At 43.6% G+C, this 20,570-nt stretch overlaps 1 protein-coding gene across 1 annotated transcript; it reads right to left on the bottom strand.

Annotated features, from left to right (window-relative positions):
- Positions 1-359: 359 nt before the first annotated feature.
- Positions 360-14,299, bottom strand: LMAN2 (lectin, mannose binding 2). The gene is made up of 8 exons (XM_089693805.1): positions 14,122-14,299; positions 9,185-9,303; positions 8,978-9,095; positions 8,807-8,886; positions 3,465-3,626; positions 3,000-3,114; positions 2,790-2,909; positions 360-1,255 (listed from the first exon to the last, which is right to left on the bottom strand). Exons 1-8 carry the CDS (start codon positions 14,258-14,260, stop codon positions 1,095-1,097), a joined length of 1,014 nt encoding a protein of 337 aa, XP_089549931.1. The 5' UTR covers positions 14,261-14,299; the 3' UTR covers positions 360-1,094.
- Positions 14,300-20,570: the final 6,271 nt, after the last annotated feature.

The raw sequence follows: 20,570 nt of genomic DNA, 5'->3' as shown, positions 1-20,570 counted from the left end.
AGGATTTCATACTGAGAAAACAGCAAATCCTGAGCCTAACTAACAAAAGGTGCACAAGCAGCAGCTCCCCCTTCTGTTTTTGTCTGATAAAAGGTGTGCTGAACCTTGGGGGGTAGGGATGAAGGATGGAATGACACTGTGCTTAATTCTTGCAATACTGCTGCGACAGCTGAAAAAATGTCAAAGCAGTTTGAGATGCAGTAACCTAATGGTCCAGCTCCAATACATGGCTTTTGATGACACATAATTGATCAAAGGAGGTGCACTTATAAAGGGCAAGGCAGCCTAATCATACGAACAGCTAAACTCCCATAAAACTAGAAAACTACTAAGAAAAAACTCGAGACATAACGCATAAAAGTGTTTTCTTTTCTTTAATGGGTAGCCATTTTGGACACAGCCAAATATTCTTACACTCTTACAGGAAACCCCTGAACATTCTTGTTTAAAAATAAAACAGCAAAAAGAAAAACAAAAAACAAAAACACTGTGGCATACAATCATACTCAATGGATTTATAAGATATGTAGTGCAGGCCAAGGCAAAAATCTGTCTTTTTTGTAAACATCTGAGCGTCAGTAAGAAACCAACAGTAAATCGACCAAGCAACCAAACTCAAGATCTTTGAGACCCCATGCTGTCATTGACACTGTTCTGTGCAAGCAGCCATTTCAATCCACAGGATTGAGCTGCTTAAAGGCTACATCAGATTAATCAGTCAGTGTTGAACACAATGCAGAAGACATCAAGAGAAGGCTTTGTAGATGTAGCATATATGCAAAACTATACAGCCCTGTTTTGGCCCAAAATTCTTCCAAGCATGCTCCACTAAAGTTAGGCATTTATATTAAAAAAATAAATCAAATGAATCTGATTTATACCCCCAAAGAAAAAAAAAATCAATTGCAAACCTCAAAAATGATTGTTAATCCTGTACCCACTTCCCAACGGTATTCTTGTCACCGTAAATGAAAAGTACGAAAATACCACTTAAATTATCTTCTTTTTAACCCACATAAGAAACTGCATTGTACAATCCATTTTCTGGAAAGGAAGAGTTCACATTTCAGAATTTGTTCTCCCAGCAGGACTGGCTAGTAGAATCTCTTGTTTCTTTCTTGACGTTTTTGAAACACTACAGCTCCAACTACAGCACAGACTATAATACCCAGTAGAGCAGCGAGAAGTAGCAAGAATACTTTCCAGCCAGTTAGAGGGCCACTGCGAAAGTTGCCAGTTGGATCGTCAACATTATCTGAAAAATGTGTACATTTAAAGAACATATTAAAAGCTTTGCATAGTTAACGGATATGTATGAACATTTGTTATTGGCATTCATCTAACAATGCAATATTTGCTTGAAACCATTAGATCCCTTTATTTGCAGCTGATCAAACAGCAGCAGCTTTTACATTCCCTATCTGATGCAGATTCAATCATATGCAGAGTGTCACAGCCCTAGATCTTTCATCATAAAATAAAACAAGTTGGCAGAAAGCAAAATGGCAGATAGCAAATTTTATTTTGTGAAAAAAAGACAGCTGCAAATACAACATGTAAACACTTTTACCTGCAGAACCCTTCAAAAAAGCCTGCTGTTAGCTCCAACAATTATGGTACTGTTTGAGCTTGCTACTACCTTCTTTTCATCTTTATGCCTGGCAACTTTACAGGCCAATAGGAATGTGCAGGAGGCAAGAACAGTCAGGTAAACTCCAGTACTATCAGAAAGTGGCAGCACTTTTTCAGAATGGCCGTGCATTCAGCCACAATAGCAAAGTTTGGTAGGCTGCTGTAGATGTGTGCAGTACCTCTAGATGCCTGCACTTTACACCTGTAGCAGTTTTGTTTTCTTCCCCATGACAAAATTTGAGCACGTCTAAACACCACATTTGGCAAGAAACAGTTTGACTATAATGTAACAGCAAGCCAATGTACCATCTTCTAGATATTAGTACCTAGTAAGTGTGCATAAGCTGTTCAGGTCAGGGCACGCCTTCTAGCCTGACTAGCATGGTATTGATTAAAGCAGCTGCTGTATATTTATGTAAACTCTTTACTAAGGGCTCGTTCACACAGCATAGCATGCTAAAACACTCGGTTGCAGGTTGCTGTCTGTTCAGGGGAGGTAAGCTGCAGTGCATTTCAGTGCACCACACGGTTTACTTTATTTTCATTTCTGTAACCCTCTTTGATGTTTCATAAAAGTTAACTTCATTCATGTCTCCACACAGCGGCATGTATGCTGCGGTTAGGCAACATGCAGTATGCTGCTGTAAAATGTTGTCTGCACATCCCCCCCTGCCAGCTGGGTTGCACCTTGAGCAGATTCAGTGCAGAAAAACTGCAGGTCAAACTACTATGTGTGAACAAGCCATAAAAAGTGACACCAGTCTATCTCTAAGTTACTGTTAGAAATTAAAGTAAAAGGCTAAGTTCACCTTTAACACCTTCCCGTCTGGCCTATAGCGAATTGAAGTCCGGGCAGGACACACGCCATTGTGACTGGGTGTCAAAGGACATCCTGTCAAAACGAGCCGCTCACGCGGCCTCGCAGCAGCACAGTCACCAGCTGTTTCTCCACCGTTAACTCTCTAAGCCACTTATGTAGTTGAGAACAGAAACCATGTGATCACTTATATTTAAGGTTCACATATACTTTAACTACCTTGATCTAAAGGTAAAATGGTGCATTTTTCAAAGCATCAAATTACACCCAACACTTGATTTTCAGTGCTCAGGAGAAATTTAAATACATTGTCAATAAAAAATTCACAATGTGTGCTCACCTTTTGGAGATTTTAACAGGCTAACACTGGGCTCTATTTTAGTCCAGTCAATGTTCTCATCATCTGGTGAGTGTTCAACCATGAGCTGGTAAACCTTCATAGAGATAACATCGTGATTATCTACAGAATAGAAAAAATATCTTTAGAATATATTCCAGAGTTAAAGTAAGCAAGGAACCACCTTCTGTGTTTAAGTACAATCTTTCTAACCTGACAAGTCTCCAGTTGCAGCGGTTGCTCCAAAATAGTATCCTGTTGGCAGTCTAACACCTGAAATGTCGACGCAATTCTTCCATTCATTTTTACCTTCAATGTCTGTCATCACCTTTATGAAATCCAGAAATATTACAATTAAAAAAACATAAGTCACTTTTTTTAATCAGTCCCTCTCCTTACTGCTCTGATGATCACACAGAAAGTAAAGAGGATCACCTAGGATCTCACAGACAGTAAATAAAAATATAGCAGAGATTCCATGCTATACTAATTGTTGGAAGCAAAAGAATCCTACAAATTGCCTGTACAATTGATAGAGAATTGTCCTGCACTAGTTGAGAAGCTGAAAAGTAATATGAAAATCCCAAACTAGAGAGAAGGTAAACTTTGACACCCAACAACCTAAACGCATATGTCTAAAACGCTTAGGGAAACCAACTTTATTGAAAAATGTCTCACCGTAAGACGCCCACGGGAATAGCGTATGGCTAGAAATGTGTCATGGTTGGCATTGCGAATGTCAGCTGTGCAACCCGCCAATTCAACTGTGCGCCCATCTTTGCTGTGATCATACACTAAGGAGCCATTGTTCACCATAGCAGAGATAAAGGGAAAGACACGCTGCAAGAAGAGAGATTGGACAAAAATAAGGAAAATGTTATTTTTTACAAAACATAAAATCCTAAGCTGCTTTATAGGAGCTTTAACCAGTACAAATAATATATTAGCTAAAGTAAAACAATGAAATGTTAACAATAATAGGCACTTTTTTAGTGTCTTGAAGTAAGCCCTATTAGCATAGATACAGGATTAATTTACTCCTCTCACCTTTCCCCAGGATATATTTACCTTCCCTTGGCTCCACTGCTGCTCTGTCCAGTGCCAGGATCTGAACAGAGCAGCATTTAGTGATACAGCACTGTATCACTATGTGTCATGCATTTTATTCACAACCTTAATTTGATACAGCAGCTTTTAGAACTGTTGGCACTTACCGTATTTTCCGGCGTATAAGACGATTTTTTATCCCTTGAAAATCTTCTCTAAAGTCGGGGGTCGTCTTATACGCCAATATACAGCATGCTGACACTTTTTAGGGGGGCGGCGAGGTGCCCCCCCCCCCTCCAACGGAAGGGACACTAAGTACAGGGGTGGGCAGAGGCTGCTGTCTCTTACCTGGCTCCGGTCCCACGATGATCCGGTCCAGGAAGCACGGCTGCTTCTTCATTCGGTTCGGCCACTGGATGTTCCCGCGGCTGCTCGGCTCCGCCTCCTCACCGTTGATTGGCCGCCAGAACTGTAGCTCAGGAAAGGCACACAGGCGGCCAATCACCGGCGAGGAGGCGGCCCCGCGAAAATCGAGTGAAGGAGTGGCCGGTAAGTGTGCCGTCCAGAGGTGCTGCTGCAACCACATATGCTGGCTGCAGCAGCACCATACTAGAACAGGTGTAATTGGTGTCAGTGGGAGGAATAGTGCCCCATTATTTCTCCCACTGACACCAACGATGGGGCATTATTTCTCCCACTGACACCAACGATGGGGCATTATTTCTCCCACTGACACCAACGATGGGGCATTATTCCTCCCCCCCACTGACACCAACGATGGGGCACTATTCCTCCCCCCCACTGACACCAACGATGGGGCACTATTCCTCCCCCCCACTGACACCAACGATGGGGCACTATTCCTCCCCCCCACTGACACCAACGATGGGGCACTATTCCTCCCCCCCACTGACACCAACGATGGGGCACTATTCCTCTCCCCCACTGACACCAACGATGGGGCACTATTCCTCCCCCCCACTGACACCAACGATGGGGCACTATTCCTCCCCCCCACTGACACCAACGATGGGGCACTATTCCACCCCCCCCCCACTGACACCAACGATGGGGCACTATTCCACCCCCCCCCCACTGACACCAACGATGGGGCACTATTCCACCCCCCCCCCACTGACACCAACGATGGGGCACTATTCCTCCCCCCCCCCACTGACACCAACGATGGGGCACTATTCCTCCCCCCCCCCCCCACTGACACCAACGATGGGGCACTATTCCTCCCCCCCCCCCACTGACACCAACGATGGGGCACTATTCCTCTCCCCCCCCACTGACACCAACGATGGGGCACTATTCCACCCCCCACTGACACCAACGACGGGGCACTATTCCACCCCCCACTGACACCAACGACGGGGCACTATTCCACCCCCCACTGACACCAACGACGGGGCACTATTCCACCTCCTACTGACCCCAACGACGGGGCACTATTCCACCTCCCACTGACCCCAATGTTGGGACACTATTCCTCCCACTGACACCAATGTTGGGACACTATTCCTCCCACTGACACCAATGTTGGGACACTATTCCTCCCACTGACACCAATGTTGGGGCACGATTCCTCCCACTGACACCAATGATGGGGCACGATTCCTCCCACTGACACCAAAGATGGGGCACGATTCCTCCCACTGACACCAAAGATGGGGCACTATTCCTCCCACTGACACCAAAGATGGGGCACTATTCCTCCCACTGATACTAATGATGGGGCACTATTCCTGCCACTGATACCTATGATGGGGCACGATTACTCCCACTAACACCAATGATGGGGCGCTATTCCTCCAACTGACACCAATGATGGGGCACGATTTGTCGCTCTGACACCAATGATGGGGCACTATTCCTCCCACTGATACCAATGATGGGGCACTATTCCTCCCACTGATACCAATGATGGGGCACTATTCCTCCCACTAATACCAATGATGGGGCGCTATTCCTCCCACTAATACCAATGATGGGGCACTATTCCTCCCACTGACACCAATGATGGAGCACTATTCCTCCCACTGACACCAATGATGGGGCACGATTCTTCCCACTGGTGTGCATTGGAAGAGGGGTAGTCTTATACGGCAAGTATAGCCCAAACACTACATTTTAACAGGAAAAGTAGGGGGTCGTCTTATACGCCGGAAAATACGGTATTAGTTTTACATTTATAAAAATGAAGGGAATATTTGGTACTTCCAAGTACAGATGTGCATGTGACAGTGCTGAGCTGAAGTATATGCATCCAGAGAAAATGTTTATTTATACAAAGATGAATCTCTCCTAAAACATGACCCTGATCCATCTGTTGCCTCCCCAGCTACTGACATCACCCACCTTTTTCCCCTGCTTCTCCTTATCCAGGAATACTTATCTGCCCTGGCATATCCTGCCCCCACCCCCCAGCTATAAAGTGTAAAAAGTGTGAATAACAGAGTCTCCAAAAAGAAGCAGGAAATTAATTTTACTGCCCTGCTACAGCATTAATGTGTTGCTTATTTTACAATGGCTAGGTACCTACCGGAGTTTTGAATTATTTGTCAATAGAAAGGGTTACTTTAACCCCTTCTGGATGGCTGCTAGCAGCCCTTTAAATGAGTGGAGGTGGAGTGCCTTCCTGATCAAGTGACCAAGCGTGCAGTAAGCTGGCTTGCAGCATGCAACCTAAGCACACAATCAATTTTTCCCACAGCCACAAATAAGTGTTATGCGGGTGGGAAGAGGTTAAAAAATTGTTTACTCTCTACAATGTAATTTGATAATAATAGCATATATGAAAAGTATATCCCATTTCTACATTGAGCTCTATCACACGACCTGTAGATCACATGGCCGGTTCATAGGAAGGATTACTGTCCATTCCTCAAGATGGACTGGCAGAGATCCTGTAACAATGCCTCTCCATGGACCAGAGTGACAATGCCTATAGCAGGTAGGTAAACTTTTACAGTTTATATTAACATTACAATAGTAACCCCTTGACGCCAACGTAACATAAATATGCGGCCTCACAGAACTGGGCTTTTTTCCGTGGGGCCGCATATTTGCATACCTGGCTTTGTGCTGGGAGCACGCCACACAGTGTGCTCCCAGCACAAAGACCGCGGTGTCTCTGAGAGCCCCAGGTCCCGTTATAATGATCGGGACATGGGACTCCAGATTCCGGGTCACATGATCGCTGTGGTAGCCTCTGATTGGCTATCACAGTGATCAGTCACTGTACAGCCCGGCCCCCTTGTTTATTTCCTCTCTCTATGAATGGAGGAGAGAGATACATTGTATCTCTCTAACTCCTGGCATAGAGGGGAAAAAAAAAAAAAAAAAAAAGGATAAATAAGTGATTAAAAAATAAAGACAAAATTCCTAGATCAAGGTTTGATCTAGTTCAGTGGCAGGGTTAGTGTTTGGGTCAAGGTCAAAGTCAAAAGATCAGGGTCAATGGTCAGGATTTAAAAAAAAAAAAAAAAGACAAAAACAAAATGCGCATTATTGTTTCTGGGCTGTACTACAGGTACAAACAACAAATAACATACACATATATGGTATCACTGCGATCGTCAAGAGCTGGAGAATTTATTTTGGGTTGTTCTTTGATGGTAGTAACAAGAAACACAGTTAAATGAAAAAAAAAAAAAAGAAGATTTTTTTTTACTATTTTGGGCCAGTTATCCTTTGATGATTATAAAAAAAAAAAAAAAAAAAAAAAAATCCGGAGATAATCATTACCATTTACCACCAAACGAAAGCCCAATTTGTCCAGAAAAAAACAAGGTATAATTCACCTGGATATACAAAGTAGTTGCGATGACATGTACGGTTTTACTAACACATGTCAACGGTGCAAAATTGTGCTTAGGCATTTAGATTTGTTTTACCCTTAGGCATGAAGGGGTTAAAGGTAAAATGTCCTTGAATAAGTTTCTTAGATGAGTGTTGTGTAGGTCCAGCTGAATCAATTACTGATTGCAAGATTGAATATTGGATAATTTAATAAAAAAGAGACCATGTGGCCCATAAAGGGGGGCTTAAGCAATACTTTGCAAATACTTGAGAAAGGACTTTAAATGCTTTTTCCTTAACAGAACTTTCAGTCCTGTGCTTGTGAGGCCAAAAATGGTAGTGTCCAGATGTAGTTGTTAGGGCATGGGTGGTCAACCTTTTGAGGAGCAAGTTCTTTAAGTTATTTGGTAACTGATTGCAGGCCACAACGAAATGAAATGGTTCAGAATTTTTTATTATGAATAATAGCCTCTGAATGCTGGCAAGAGGGAGAGAAGGAGAAGTTGGCTTTCAGCAGTTGCAGGTGGAAAATGAAGAGGGTCAGTTCTTGTATAAGCAGCCCTTACAGTCAAAGTGTAAAACAGAATGTGACAGGGATGCTGCACGGGCACCCCTGGAGCATGGGGTGGGGTTGCCATTGTGACCCCTGACACTACACCACTGATGTCTTAACTATGAGGTTTACTGCCCCCCAAACCGCAAATGTAAAAGGAGTCTTTACTGTCTTGAGCCCACTATAAGGCAGCTTTCACACTGATGTGCTCTGGCAGTGCACCTGCGGCTTTCCTGCGGGTTAGCTGTTCTTTGCCATAGACTATTATATCTTGTGGGACTACATCAGAAGGCTCAGAGGGCCACATGTGGCCCATGGGCCACAGGTTGAGCACCCCTCTGTTAGGGTATGGCAAAGGCTATGTAACTGTTTCAATAAAACAGTTAAAGGAGATAGTAACTTACAGAGCTACCATGAAAAAAATAAATATTTACCCAGAAGTCCTTTCTCTTTTTGGAGACACTCATATCCATACACTTCTCAAAAAGCATCCCTGAAGTATCCCCATGTGAACTTTGTAATCCAGTGAAGGCAAAATGAAGCATTTTTTGAAAGGAAATCAATGTATAAGGCTAGAAAAGAAGAAGGAGTAGTATACAGTAATAATACTCACCTCTGTTGTTTCATCGTTAGGATAGGTGTCAACAAAGACTGCCAGACCATGAAATTTTGCATGGTTTCCAAACACAGGGCCTTAAAGAAGTTATGGAAAATTATTAGGAACGGTCAATCAACAAAGCAGGCAAGAGAAAAAGAAATAGAGATAAAGGCAGTAATGATCTACCTGGCTCTAGCCTATCCTTTGCATACCAAAGTGCAAAGCCATCACCATGTAAGTTCTTCTTTCCTGTTCCATGTATCCGGAAATGGACATGTAATTCCCAATCCTTGAGGAAGCAAGGCTGAAAAAAACACCCAAACAATTACAACATATTCCATTTCTGAGATACCTCAACTTGGGCATTCAGTTTTCTATAAAACTTTAACTTACTATTCTGTTCCAGATAGAACCCTCTTTACTCCGCTCATCTGGAGTTAAACGGACGTATTGACTGGTCAGCATTGTACTACCCATGAAATCCCACAGTGGCATTGCACTAGAACCCACACCTAAAAATAATGAAGAAACATGTTAAAACAGAAAACAAAAATAAAGTCAAATCTGCCTATATGTATGTGGGTATGAGCACAAAAGTGAAGATATTTTAAAAGTGGAAAAAAAAGTAATCCTTAAAAGCCACAGGTAACATTTTCAATGATCCAAGCCTGAAACAAAGAGCATGCAAGCTGTAATAAATGACGATATAGTTACATTAAGCATGCACATTGAACCTACTGGAACCCAGAAGAGGTGAGGCGAATAGGTTGCAAAGTTTCTCTCAATATTCTTACAGTCGAACTCCAGGCACAGAGCGTTTTGCAATTTCTGGTATCTGAACTTACTAATAGTTGATTGTAAAGGGAGAATGGGCCTGAGCAATTTGAGTTTACCTTGCATTTCAATGCACGGTCCACTTTAAATAGACAATTCAATTTTAAGCTTTATGGTAAAAACATTACTTTAAAACTGGTTATACTTTGGATGGTGTATAAATGATATTCTTTAGACAGACTTGACACAATATACAACCACTCCATTAAACAGGATCCTGAATTTACTAGAAGTGGCTGTGTGATTCTTTTTGTTCTACATCAGCCAAAGCGTTACAGCTCCTCCAGGCAGGGTGTCACTGAGAAAGCTCAACACATGGAGATTTACACAATCCATAAGCTGCAGGCAACCTAACAAAGCCAGATAAACCAAGCAAGAATAGGAAAACCCTTTAAAAAGGGCAATGGCCTAGATTCCCCCTGCTATATGGTGTCTAGGAATTTTCCTTCCCTGGAGGTAAAATAGTTAGCAATTCTAAACTACTAGTTATTAGTAACAAAGTCTGAAATAATAAAATAAGGGAACATTTCTAACAGGAACAGGGGGAAGAAATCTTTGCAGCTACATTCGACAATTTATGGAGAACTAGTCAGAAATATACCCTTATATAAAATCACATACATTGGCTTACAATGGATGCTATTCCACCTAAACATTAAACAAAACTATGATATAATACTAGTGCATTGCAGGCTAAATGCCATCAGACAAAGCATCTGGACATCGTTAACTTTTAAGCGGTTCTAAAGGAAGGTTTTTTACCTTAATGCATTCTATGCATTAAAGTAAAAAACCTTCTGGGTGCAGCTACCCCCATACTTACCTGAGCCCAATCCCAATTCAGCAATGTGCATGAGAGCAGTGGCTCTCCTGGATTTCTCTCTCCTCATTGGCTCACAGAGCAGCGAGACCTTGTAATAAATGGTAAATTAGAAGTAAACCCCAACTGGAGCATGTTACACCCTAAATATGGGTGTAACATAGAACATGCTCTAAACAATACTGAAATAACATTAAAGCTTGTTTTATTATTTTGAGGAGTTGCAGCATTAAAAAACATTAGTTATGTATAATCCCATTACCTGTAAGCAGCTGCTTCTGGTAAAAATCTTCCCTTCAGCACCTCCGTCATAGCCGCCAGATATTACCCTGAGCAGCTGTCTCTAGGCGCTATGAGAGTTAACAGCAGCCGCTGTTACTGAATAAAGCTGTGGCGCTCACCTGCCCCTTTCTGTCCTCTCCACCAATGCATATTGCTGGTATTACTACTGTCCCATAATACGCCACATTTTGTGAATAAAGGAAGAGCAGCTGAATGGCAGGCTCTTACTTCCCATTTACTGGAACGTGAATAAAATAATAATACAAGCACTATGAATGACAGAGAGAGCAGAAGGTGATGGGCAAGTGGCCCAACTTTTCTCAGGAGCAGTAGCTGCTGTAAACTCCCACAGCACTACAAGACAGCTACTCAGGGCAGTATATAGGGGCTATGAATGAGACACTATGGGAAAGATTTTTTTTTTACCAGAAGCAGCTGCCTGCGGGCAATGGTATGCACACCATTACACATACCCTGTGAAACTGGTGCTGTATCTGAGTACCCCTCCCAAAAAAACTACTCAGGGGTCAGGCTGAACTCTGGCATTAAATAGAGGAGGTATGTGTATTATTATCTATATCTTGGTGTCCTTTGTGTAAGTCTTTCAGATCCGTGCAGCAATCCATTTTGAAACTTTGCCTCTGTGAAGGAGCTTCTTATAATAAAAAACAGTCACTGCTGCTCTTCCTGTTTGTTCAGGGTGACTGGTCTTGTCTCTGCCCCCTCCTGTAGTTTTCTTCCAGCAGTCTGTACTACTGGGTCCCTTCCACAGTCTATGTACAGCACAGTAATGATGTCACTGCTTCTTTTACAAGGTAACATCTGGGTATGCAAAGACATTTGGTGCTCAAAACATTGTTTTATACTCACTGTGCCTAATGAGGAACATGAATGTTTGTCTGCCCGGTGTTCAGCTATACGTGAAAACTAATATGAGATTTGTTTTTTTAATCATTGCATTTGCATCTATTAGTGGTTGTAAACCTCAGACATGAAATATGAGCAGAGCACATCGCTCTATAGTGTGCACTTGTCTCAAATAACCAGTCCGTCTCCAGAGCAATTTCTTTTATCTTTCGCATACATGCTGTACGTGTGGTGCAACTGCGGTTTACATACGTGTGCACACCCTGGGTTTGCGTAGTTGTGAGGGGCAATAGGGGTTACAGCCATTTTTTTTTTACTTTTATATATTTTATTATAATTTTTTTTATTTATTTTTTACTTGATTGCTATCACAAGGGGCTAAAAACATCTATGTGATAGCACTGGGCAGGTGACAGGTACTCTTTATGGAGACATTAGGGGTCTAATATCTCCCTTGCTCTTCACACCATCTAACCAAGCACAGATTGGCTTGGTTAGATGTGTCCCCTAGCTGTAATGACCAGGAAATGATGCATTTGAAAACTGAGGCGCAATCATTTCCTCTTTCATTGTTTACATGTGAGATCGAGGAATGGGGGAGGTGGGCACCGCACTGCCAGCTCTATGAAAGTGATCGATAGATCGGTATGGAGCTGCCACCTCACTTTCAGGCCTGGTTCACACTGATGTGGCGTGGAATTTGCACTGGTGTCTCTGCGATTTCCACACTGCATCATAATCACACCCTGCTCATGCAAACCGCTACAGGTGTGTATTTTAAGTTAACAACACCCCGAAAATGGTTCACAAAATGCGGTATGATGTGCAGAATCGGATCACATGGGTGTGAACACTAAATGCGATCCAATTCTGGTGCAGACAAAAAAAAGGGTTCTGCGCTATTTTGGATCAGATATGGTGCAATTCAAGCAATACAAAAATGTATGGCTCAAATTGCACCGCACAGAAACTGCATGCGGTTTGCACAGGAATGCGGTGCAGTTCCTGTGCGAATCACATGCAATGTGCCGCTCCGCATCTCTGTGAACCAGGGCTCAAGCTGGGAGCCGGCTAAACAAAACCCACACAAGCCGATTTCTTCATTCCCCTATCAGCATGAATGACTTCTGACAAGTTTTCCTGACAGTAAGCGAAAAATAGTAACAGGGATGGGGCCTCCAGCAGATTGACAGTCTCAGCTCTATTCCTCTGAGCTGTGTGGAGGGTTTTTTTTCTTTCCTCCAATCAGCTCTCTCCTCACTAAGCTCTGCAGTGTGTAATTTCAGCTCCCCGCCCCCTTTTTTCTGAACTCCCAGACAAACTTATAAATTCAACACTTTGAACAGATGTAGAGAAGAAGGACGCTGCAGATAAACAAGTACAACCTATGTAGGAGAATTTGTTTCATCTTTGTATATCACCTGAGGCCAGTCATTTCACTAAATATATGTAAGGGTTTACAACCACTTTAAAGCAGCATTAAAGTGTTAGTAAACCCAGGACCCTGCATTCACTATATCCAGTCTTCCACAGTACACAGAACATGGAAATGCAATTATTTTAGTAAAAATAAACTGCAAAATACCTTTCCTCATTAGCAGTTAGAGCAGTCTTGTGACTTCAGCTGAGCACTGGTTAAAGCTTGTAGGAGGAGTTCTCTTTCTGCTCTAGGAGGATGTGAAACCTCTAACCCTCTGTCTGGACAGTGCTGATCGGCCCTGTGCTGATCACATGCACACTCCAAAAAAAAACAACCTCTCTAGCAATACATACCAAACTGAGCATGTGCATGTAACTACAGATTCAGTCTGTATCAGGTGGTCATTTCACCAAAAGGAGGGGCAGAGAAGAAAGGATCAAACGGCTTTTGTACACAATGCCGAGGATTAACCCCTTAGATTTCACAGTATAACAAGCTTGCTTTACTGCATATCCAGACCGATTTTACTGTTATGGGTTAGTAACACTTTAAACGCATTTTGCCTTGAGCAGCCCGTTACTATGTATTACTGCCAGATCCTTTATTTTATGTTGTCCCAAAAGACTCAGCTTTTATTCCTTAGTACCAGGATCCTTGTAGTGCTACCATGTACTTCCAGCCAGGGGGTGCGCACAGCTCATATCATGCAACTGTCAAGTGGTCTAAGGACCTGAAACTACATGTCCCATGATTCCCTGCACCGCTCACCCCTATGTACACTTGAGCTTGTGCTGGTTTCTTGGGCCATGAGGGTGGATGCTGGAAACCCCTGCAATGACACACAGCCACCATCTTGGCGAAGTTCAAACAGATTTAATATGTGATGACAGGTTTTCATGCACTATAAAGAAAAAGAGAAGAGCAGAAATACAAATACCTAGGGGATGTGTAATTACAAGGAGGGGGTCAGTGACAGTGGTTAGCCCTCCTTACTGTCCCTTGCTCCCTACAAGTGCCCTCAGGATCCTGACTTCCACATGAATATGTCCACTCCCTATACAAGCAGAGCCTAGAACCGTCCAATGTCTTCCTTCCCTCGTCTCTCACCTTGGTAGGGTTTGATGAGAGAGTGCTCCCGCTTCACGTGCTCGCTGTTGCCATCGGTCAGGTCTCCGGCGGCCCCGAGAATGGACAGACTGAACAGACACTGGAGAAACAGAAAGCTATGGATGTACAGAGCCGCCATCACTACCCTCCACTAGCGAGAGCCTTCTTCCGCCTACGTCACATCCGCCTCTCATTCGCCCACACTGACTGTCCCTTTTGAATTCGGGAAAGTAAAATCAGAACTCTAATTTACAGCCAGCAGCCTTTGCGGTGTGTAAAGGAATATCCACCCAGCACGGAAGCTTAGGTTTTCATTAACAGATTCTGAACTATACCATGGTACACCAAAACATGCCCGTGTTAAAGATGGCCGCAGGATACTCTACGAAGCTTTGAATAGGCTTTTAGTGCAAGGGAATACAATTTTCCGTTCTCACTGCTTCGCAACTGGATCCATTTTGTTGAATTTGTTCCGTAGTTTTCAATGAGGATTGGTCTCATGAAAAATGGCGGCAGCTATAAAACTTACTGTGCGACTAGGGCCCATTTCTGTTAAGGTGTCTTCGTTCTCTGGCAAATCGGACGTTGTGCAAACAAATCAGTGATCAGGTATCCAAATCAAATAACCAATGAGTAAGCAGCAAGTAATCACTTTTAGCCAATTAAAAGAAGCGCTGCTTGACATCTAGGGCGGCCAGTACAGTACATTCCAGAAAGGGTGTGCTTTGTTTTATGAATGTCATAAATAGAAGAGATGTCTTCTGATCTCCCATGTTACTGCAGGTGGTGACTAGGATGTACAGGCTGCTCACTGCTGGAGGAGCTTCTTTCATTCAAATTATCACCTATTTTGCTCCTTTTGTTTGTTACACTTGTTATATTTTAGAAACAGAAAAGTGATGGCAGAAAAAGACAGAGTGGTCCATTGAGTCTACAATTTTTTGTGTATGTCTGTGTTTGTTTTGTCTTTGTTGGGGGGGTGGAGGTTGTTTTTTTTTTTTTTTTGTAAATTTTTTTGCCTGAGTATAGATCTATGCTTGTCCCAAGCATGTTTGAAGTTATTTACTGTTGACTGGCTCACTACCTCTGCTGGAAGTTTATTCCAAGCATCAACTACTCTTTCAGCAAAACAGTAGTTTCTAAGATTGGTTTTGAATTTTCCTCCAGTTAGTTTAACCTTCCTGGCGGTAATCCCGAGTGTAGCTCGGGGTTAATTTACAGTACCAAAAGCGGTAACCCCAAGCAACACTCAGGATTACATTGCAGCAATCCCTCAAGCCTTACCTTGTCCCAGAATCCCGCGAGGTCCTCCCGCTGTGTGCCACGGCCATGTCCACTGGCCGATGCCGGTATCCATCTTCCGGGCGAGTGTCAGGACGTACAGGGGGCGGAACCAGCGGGAGATTCAAAAAAGTAAAAATATGACATACACACAATACATTGCAATCTGTTAGTATTACATTACTGTATCAAACCATTTCACATACATTTTGTCCCTTGTGCTTTGTCCTGTGCCCTGCCTGCATTTTTACTGTTCTTTCTGCCTGGAAACTGAGAAATGTCCATGGTATCGAAAAAGTGTCCCTTTAGGTCAAAAGTGATTTTAGATCAGCTAGAGAACAGCGATAGTAAATTAGAACCACTTGCAGAATTGAGTGATAATGATTCATGGGGAAATTCATCATCAGACACTGAAAACGATTCTGCGACTGAACTCAGTGATGTGCGAACTTGGTGAAGGGAGCAGAAAGTCCAGGATCCATCTTTTTTTTGTACAACATTGAGGAAGTTGTCCTCAGAGTTATTGTTTCAAGTCAAGTTGGGCATCCCATATTCCCCTAGGCTGGCTCCAAGTTGTTTCCCCTAAAAAAAATAAGCCCATGGACTGGTTACTGACTCTGAATGGAAGTTGTAAAATGCATGTTGCCTGGCTGTGCAGGAAATACAGTCATGGCCGAAATTGTTGGCACCCTTGATATTTCTCCAGGAAATCATGTATTTCTCACGAAACGTATTGCATTAACACATGTTTTGCTATACACATGTTTATTCCCTTTGTGTGTATTGGGACAAAACAAAAAAAGGGAGGAAAGAAAGCAAATTCGACATAATGTCACACAAACCTCCAAAAATGGGCTGGACAAAAGTATTGGCACCCTTTCACAACTGCGGATAAATAAGAATGTTACAAGCATGTGATGCTCCTGTAAACTCACCTGGGGCAAGTAACAGGTGTGGGCAATATAGAAATCACACCTGAAAGCAGATAAAAAGGAGAGACGTTCACTTAACCTTTGCATTGTGTGTCTGTCTGTGCCACACTAAGCATGGACAACAGAAAGAGGAGACGAGAACTGTCTGAGGACCTGAGAACCAAAATTGTGGCAAAATATCAACAATCTCAAGGTTACAAGTCCATCTCCAGAGAACTAGATTTGCCTTTGTCCACAGTGCGCAACATTATCAAGAAGTTTGCAACCCATGGCACTGTAGCTAATCTCCCTGGTCGTGGACGGATGAGGAAAATTGATGAAAGATTGCAACGCAGAATAGTCCGGATGGTGGATAAGCAGCCCCAAACATGTTCCAAAGACATTCAAGCTGTCCTGCAGGCTCAGGGAGCATCAGTGTCAGCGCGAACTATCCGTCGACATTTAAATGAAATGAAACGCTATGGCAGGAGACCCAGGAGGACCCCACTGCTGACACAGAGACATAAAAAAGCAAGACTACAGTTTGCCAAAATGTACTTGAGTAAGCCAAAAGCCTTCTGGGAAAACGTCTTGTGGACAGATGAGACCAAGATAGAGCTTTTCGGTAAAGCACATCATTCTACTGTTTACCGAAAACGGAATGAGGCCTACAAAGAACAAAACACAGTACCTACGGTAAAATATGGTGGAGGTTCAATGATGTTTTGGGGTTGTTTTGCTGCCTCTGGCACTGGGTGCCTTGACTGTGTGCAAGGCATCATGAAATCTGAGGATTACCAAAGGATTTTGGGTCGCACTGTAGGGCCCAGTGTCAGAAAGCTGGGTTTGCGTCCAAGATCCTGGGTCTTCCAGCAGGACAATGACCCCAAACATACGTCAAAAAGCACTCAGAAATGGATGGCAAAGAAGCGCTGGAGAGTTCTGAAGTGGCCAGCAATGAGCCCAGATCTAAATCCCATTGAACACCTGTGGAGAGATCTTAAAATTGCTGTTGGGAAAAGGTGTCCTTCCAATAAGAGAGACCTGGAGCTGTTTGCAAAGGAAGAGTGGTCCAAAATTCCGGGTGAGAGGTGTCAGAAGCTTATTGATGGTTATAGGAAGCGACTGATTTCAGTTATGTTTTCCAAAGGGTGTGCAACCAAATATTAAGTTAAGGGTGCCAATACTTTTGTCCAGCCCATTTTTGGGGTTTTGTGTGACATTATGTCATATTTGCTTTTCTGCCTCTGTTTTATATTTGTTCCAATACATACAAAGGGAATAAACATGTGTATAGCAAAACATGTGTTAATGCAATACCTTTTTTGTGTGAAATACTTGATTTTCAGGAAAAATATCAAGGGTGCCAACAATTTCGGCCATGACTGTAAGGGGGACCCAACACCAGTGGCTCTCAAGGGGGTAGCAGTAGATGCTGTTTTGGTTGCCTTCCTGACCTTAACAGGGTAATGATAACAGTCTATTGAGTATTTTTCCACAGACTATTTGATTATTTCAGTTGTGGGTGAGCAAAAGTATATAGTACAGATAATGGTGGACTTAAAGCAGCATTAAACCCAAAAGAAAGCATTTATTCTGTTGCAGCGTACCAATTCTTAAATGTGATGGTTGCATATGTTTTATTTTTTAGGCTTTCTTTCCTTTATTTTCACCTGGTGGTCCTGCCCGTGTCAGGAGCCGACTGGCGGTAGCCTCTAGCGACCCACAGGCCGGAATTCCTCAGAGTGCGGAGTCTAAGCCTCAGTCTGCTGATTCACCAGAGCCCCTGATGGTGGGGATGGACTTGAAGCAGCCTGAGACCAGGTCGCGACCCCCGAGTACAACTAGCAGTGGTAGAGGCAACCGCCAATGGCAAGCGACAGGTGAGAGCCAGATGTGAAGAGGTAGTAACGTGGTCAGACGGGCCGGGTTGGTAACAGCAGAGCAGACAGTACAGAGCGGCAGGCAAAAGATTAATCGGGTCACAGGCCAGGTTCAGCAACAGGAGGTCAGATAGTTAGGATCAGGCAGAGAATAGTCAGGACGAGCCAAAGGTCAGAGCAGGAGAAGACAATAGGATCAGGGTCAGGCTGGGTCGGCAACAAGGCAATCAATACGCAGGAACAAGACAATACGGCAATTTGGTGATGCACAGGGCTGGTTTAAATAGTGCGCCCTGTGCTCTCATTGGTGCCAGGCTCGCGAGTGCGCATGCGCAGCCGCCGCCGCCACGATTTCCTAAGTTCCAGTGCTCGCTGGCTAATGCGCATCGGCGTTCTGCGTATGCGCAGGCCCGTGCGTGGTCGAGATTCCTGACAGCCCGTAAGTATGTTAGTTTTCAACAGAACAAGTTGTCCTGCACGTGTAGCAGTTAGAGGATTGAGACAAACCATTTAATACTGACAGTGGTGCTTACTATGTTCAGCTTTTATTTATGTAAAACCTTTATCCCAAAAGGAAAAAAAAAACTGTTGCTAGAACTGCTTAAAAAGTGTTCTGCACACTCCCGATTACTAACAACCCCCTCTATCCACATGGTTTAGATCAACCAAGGGCATTTTCTTGGTGGGTGGCCAACGGTTTTTCACAAGTACGACACTTTTTGACCTCTCGGTCCTTCCCTACCTGGAATTCTCTTCGGGAGTCACGGGATGTCCCACCGGCAGAATTTTTTCATTACCTTCAATTGCGGCATTGGCTGCTCTCTTTGCAGGGCACTTCTGTTTTCCAGTACCAGAAATCTGCCTTTGAACTACTTTGCCAACAGCGTCCGGGCACCCCAGGCCTTATCTCCCTTCTTTATGCAGCCTTGAAAAGGCGCTCGTCGCATACTTCTCTTTCATATGTCGTTCAGTGGGAGCGCGACCTGGGAGTGGTTGTGGATCTGGAGGACTGGAATAGGGCCTGGTCGCTTGTAGCTAAATGCTCTTTTATTACGACCAAGCTGGAGGCGGCCTACAAGGTGTTGTTTCGTTGGTATTGGGTTCCGGCTCGTTTGGCACAGGCGAACCCTGCCTGCAGTGATCGATGCTTTCGGGGTTGTGGCCATCGTGGTGATGTATTGCATATCTGGTGGTCATGCCCAAGGCTGCTTCGTTTTTGGTCTCATGTGTTTGGCCTCCTTTTCACCTTGTTCCATCTCTCTATACGACGGGATGCTCGGTATTGCTCTGCTTCATTCTCCCATACCGGGCCTCTTGGCTCACCAGCAGAAGTTGGCTTCCTATTTGTTTTTGTCGGCCTCTAGAACAATTGCTCAGGCCTGGAAGAGCCCGTTTGTCCCTCTTCAGGGGGTGCGGGACCGTATGACTGCTATGATGCTCAATGAACGGATGTCGAGTATCTGCAACGACTCCCATTGTAAATTCTTGAAAATATGGGAGCCGTGGTTGCAATATACCTTTCCCACACTCCCCCCGGCTAGCCTGGGGATGTGATGTTGTTTGGCTTTGGTGTTCTTGGATCCCTGCTCTTGGTTTGGCTATCTTTTTTCTTTTGTACTTCTCCTTCCTTTCCCCCCTTTTTTTCTCTGTTTGCTTTGGTGTGGAAGTGGATAGCTGCCTTTAGTCTGAGTTATTATCAGTGTTATATTTCTGTTTTGTTATTTAAGTGCAATTGATGGCCCCTGCGTGGGCGTATCTTTTGCCCTGTTGGTGTTAGAGCACTGATTTCTCTAATTTCTAGTTCCTCTATGTGCAATTAATAGCTCCTGCGTGGGCGTGATTTGTTGCTCCTGTGTTGTTATAAATTAATAAAAACCATTGAAATACAAAAAGTTCTGCACACTGCACATCTTCTGTATTTGGCTTAGTGAGGGGTTTGATACCTGCTGGAGAATTTGACCAGTTTAGGTGGGATTGATTCCCTAGCTCACCTGCACTAGCCCTCCCTCCTGTGAAACCACAGCCATTCTCCTGAAGGTTCCACTATGTCGTGAGAGCTGGTCTGACAGCCAGCAGGCATACAGCAGAAGGGAGCATGTGAACAACAGGTTACAGGAGGATGTGAATGCTGTGGCAATGGGAATCATTTATTGGAGTCCATCTGTTTCTTTTCCCTTAAACAGCTGCAATTTTTAAATTTAAGATTGTGATCTGTCAGATAAACAAAAGTTACCATAAACAACGTAGTGTAAAGGTCTACTTGAATGGGAGTAACCTAAATGGAATGTTTGAAGCATTTGCTGATATCTTTAAAAAAGAGTAATCCATTTTTGTGTTTAGTAAAATACATAAATATAGCTGATTTTGAAATGGC

Source organism: Staurois parvus, unplaced genomic scaffold (genome assembly GCF_062004578.1).
Source record: "Staurois parvus isolate SC_StPar_1 unplaced genomic scaffold, SC_StPar_1.0 ptg000025l, whole genome shotgun sequence".
In the NCBI taxonomy this organism is placed as follows: Eukaryota; Metazoa; Chordata; class Amphibia; order Anura; family Ranidae; genus Staurois; species Staurois parvus.
This window is presented reverse-complemented; position numbering and strand designations above follow the sequence as displayed.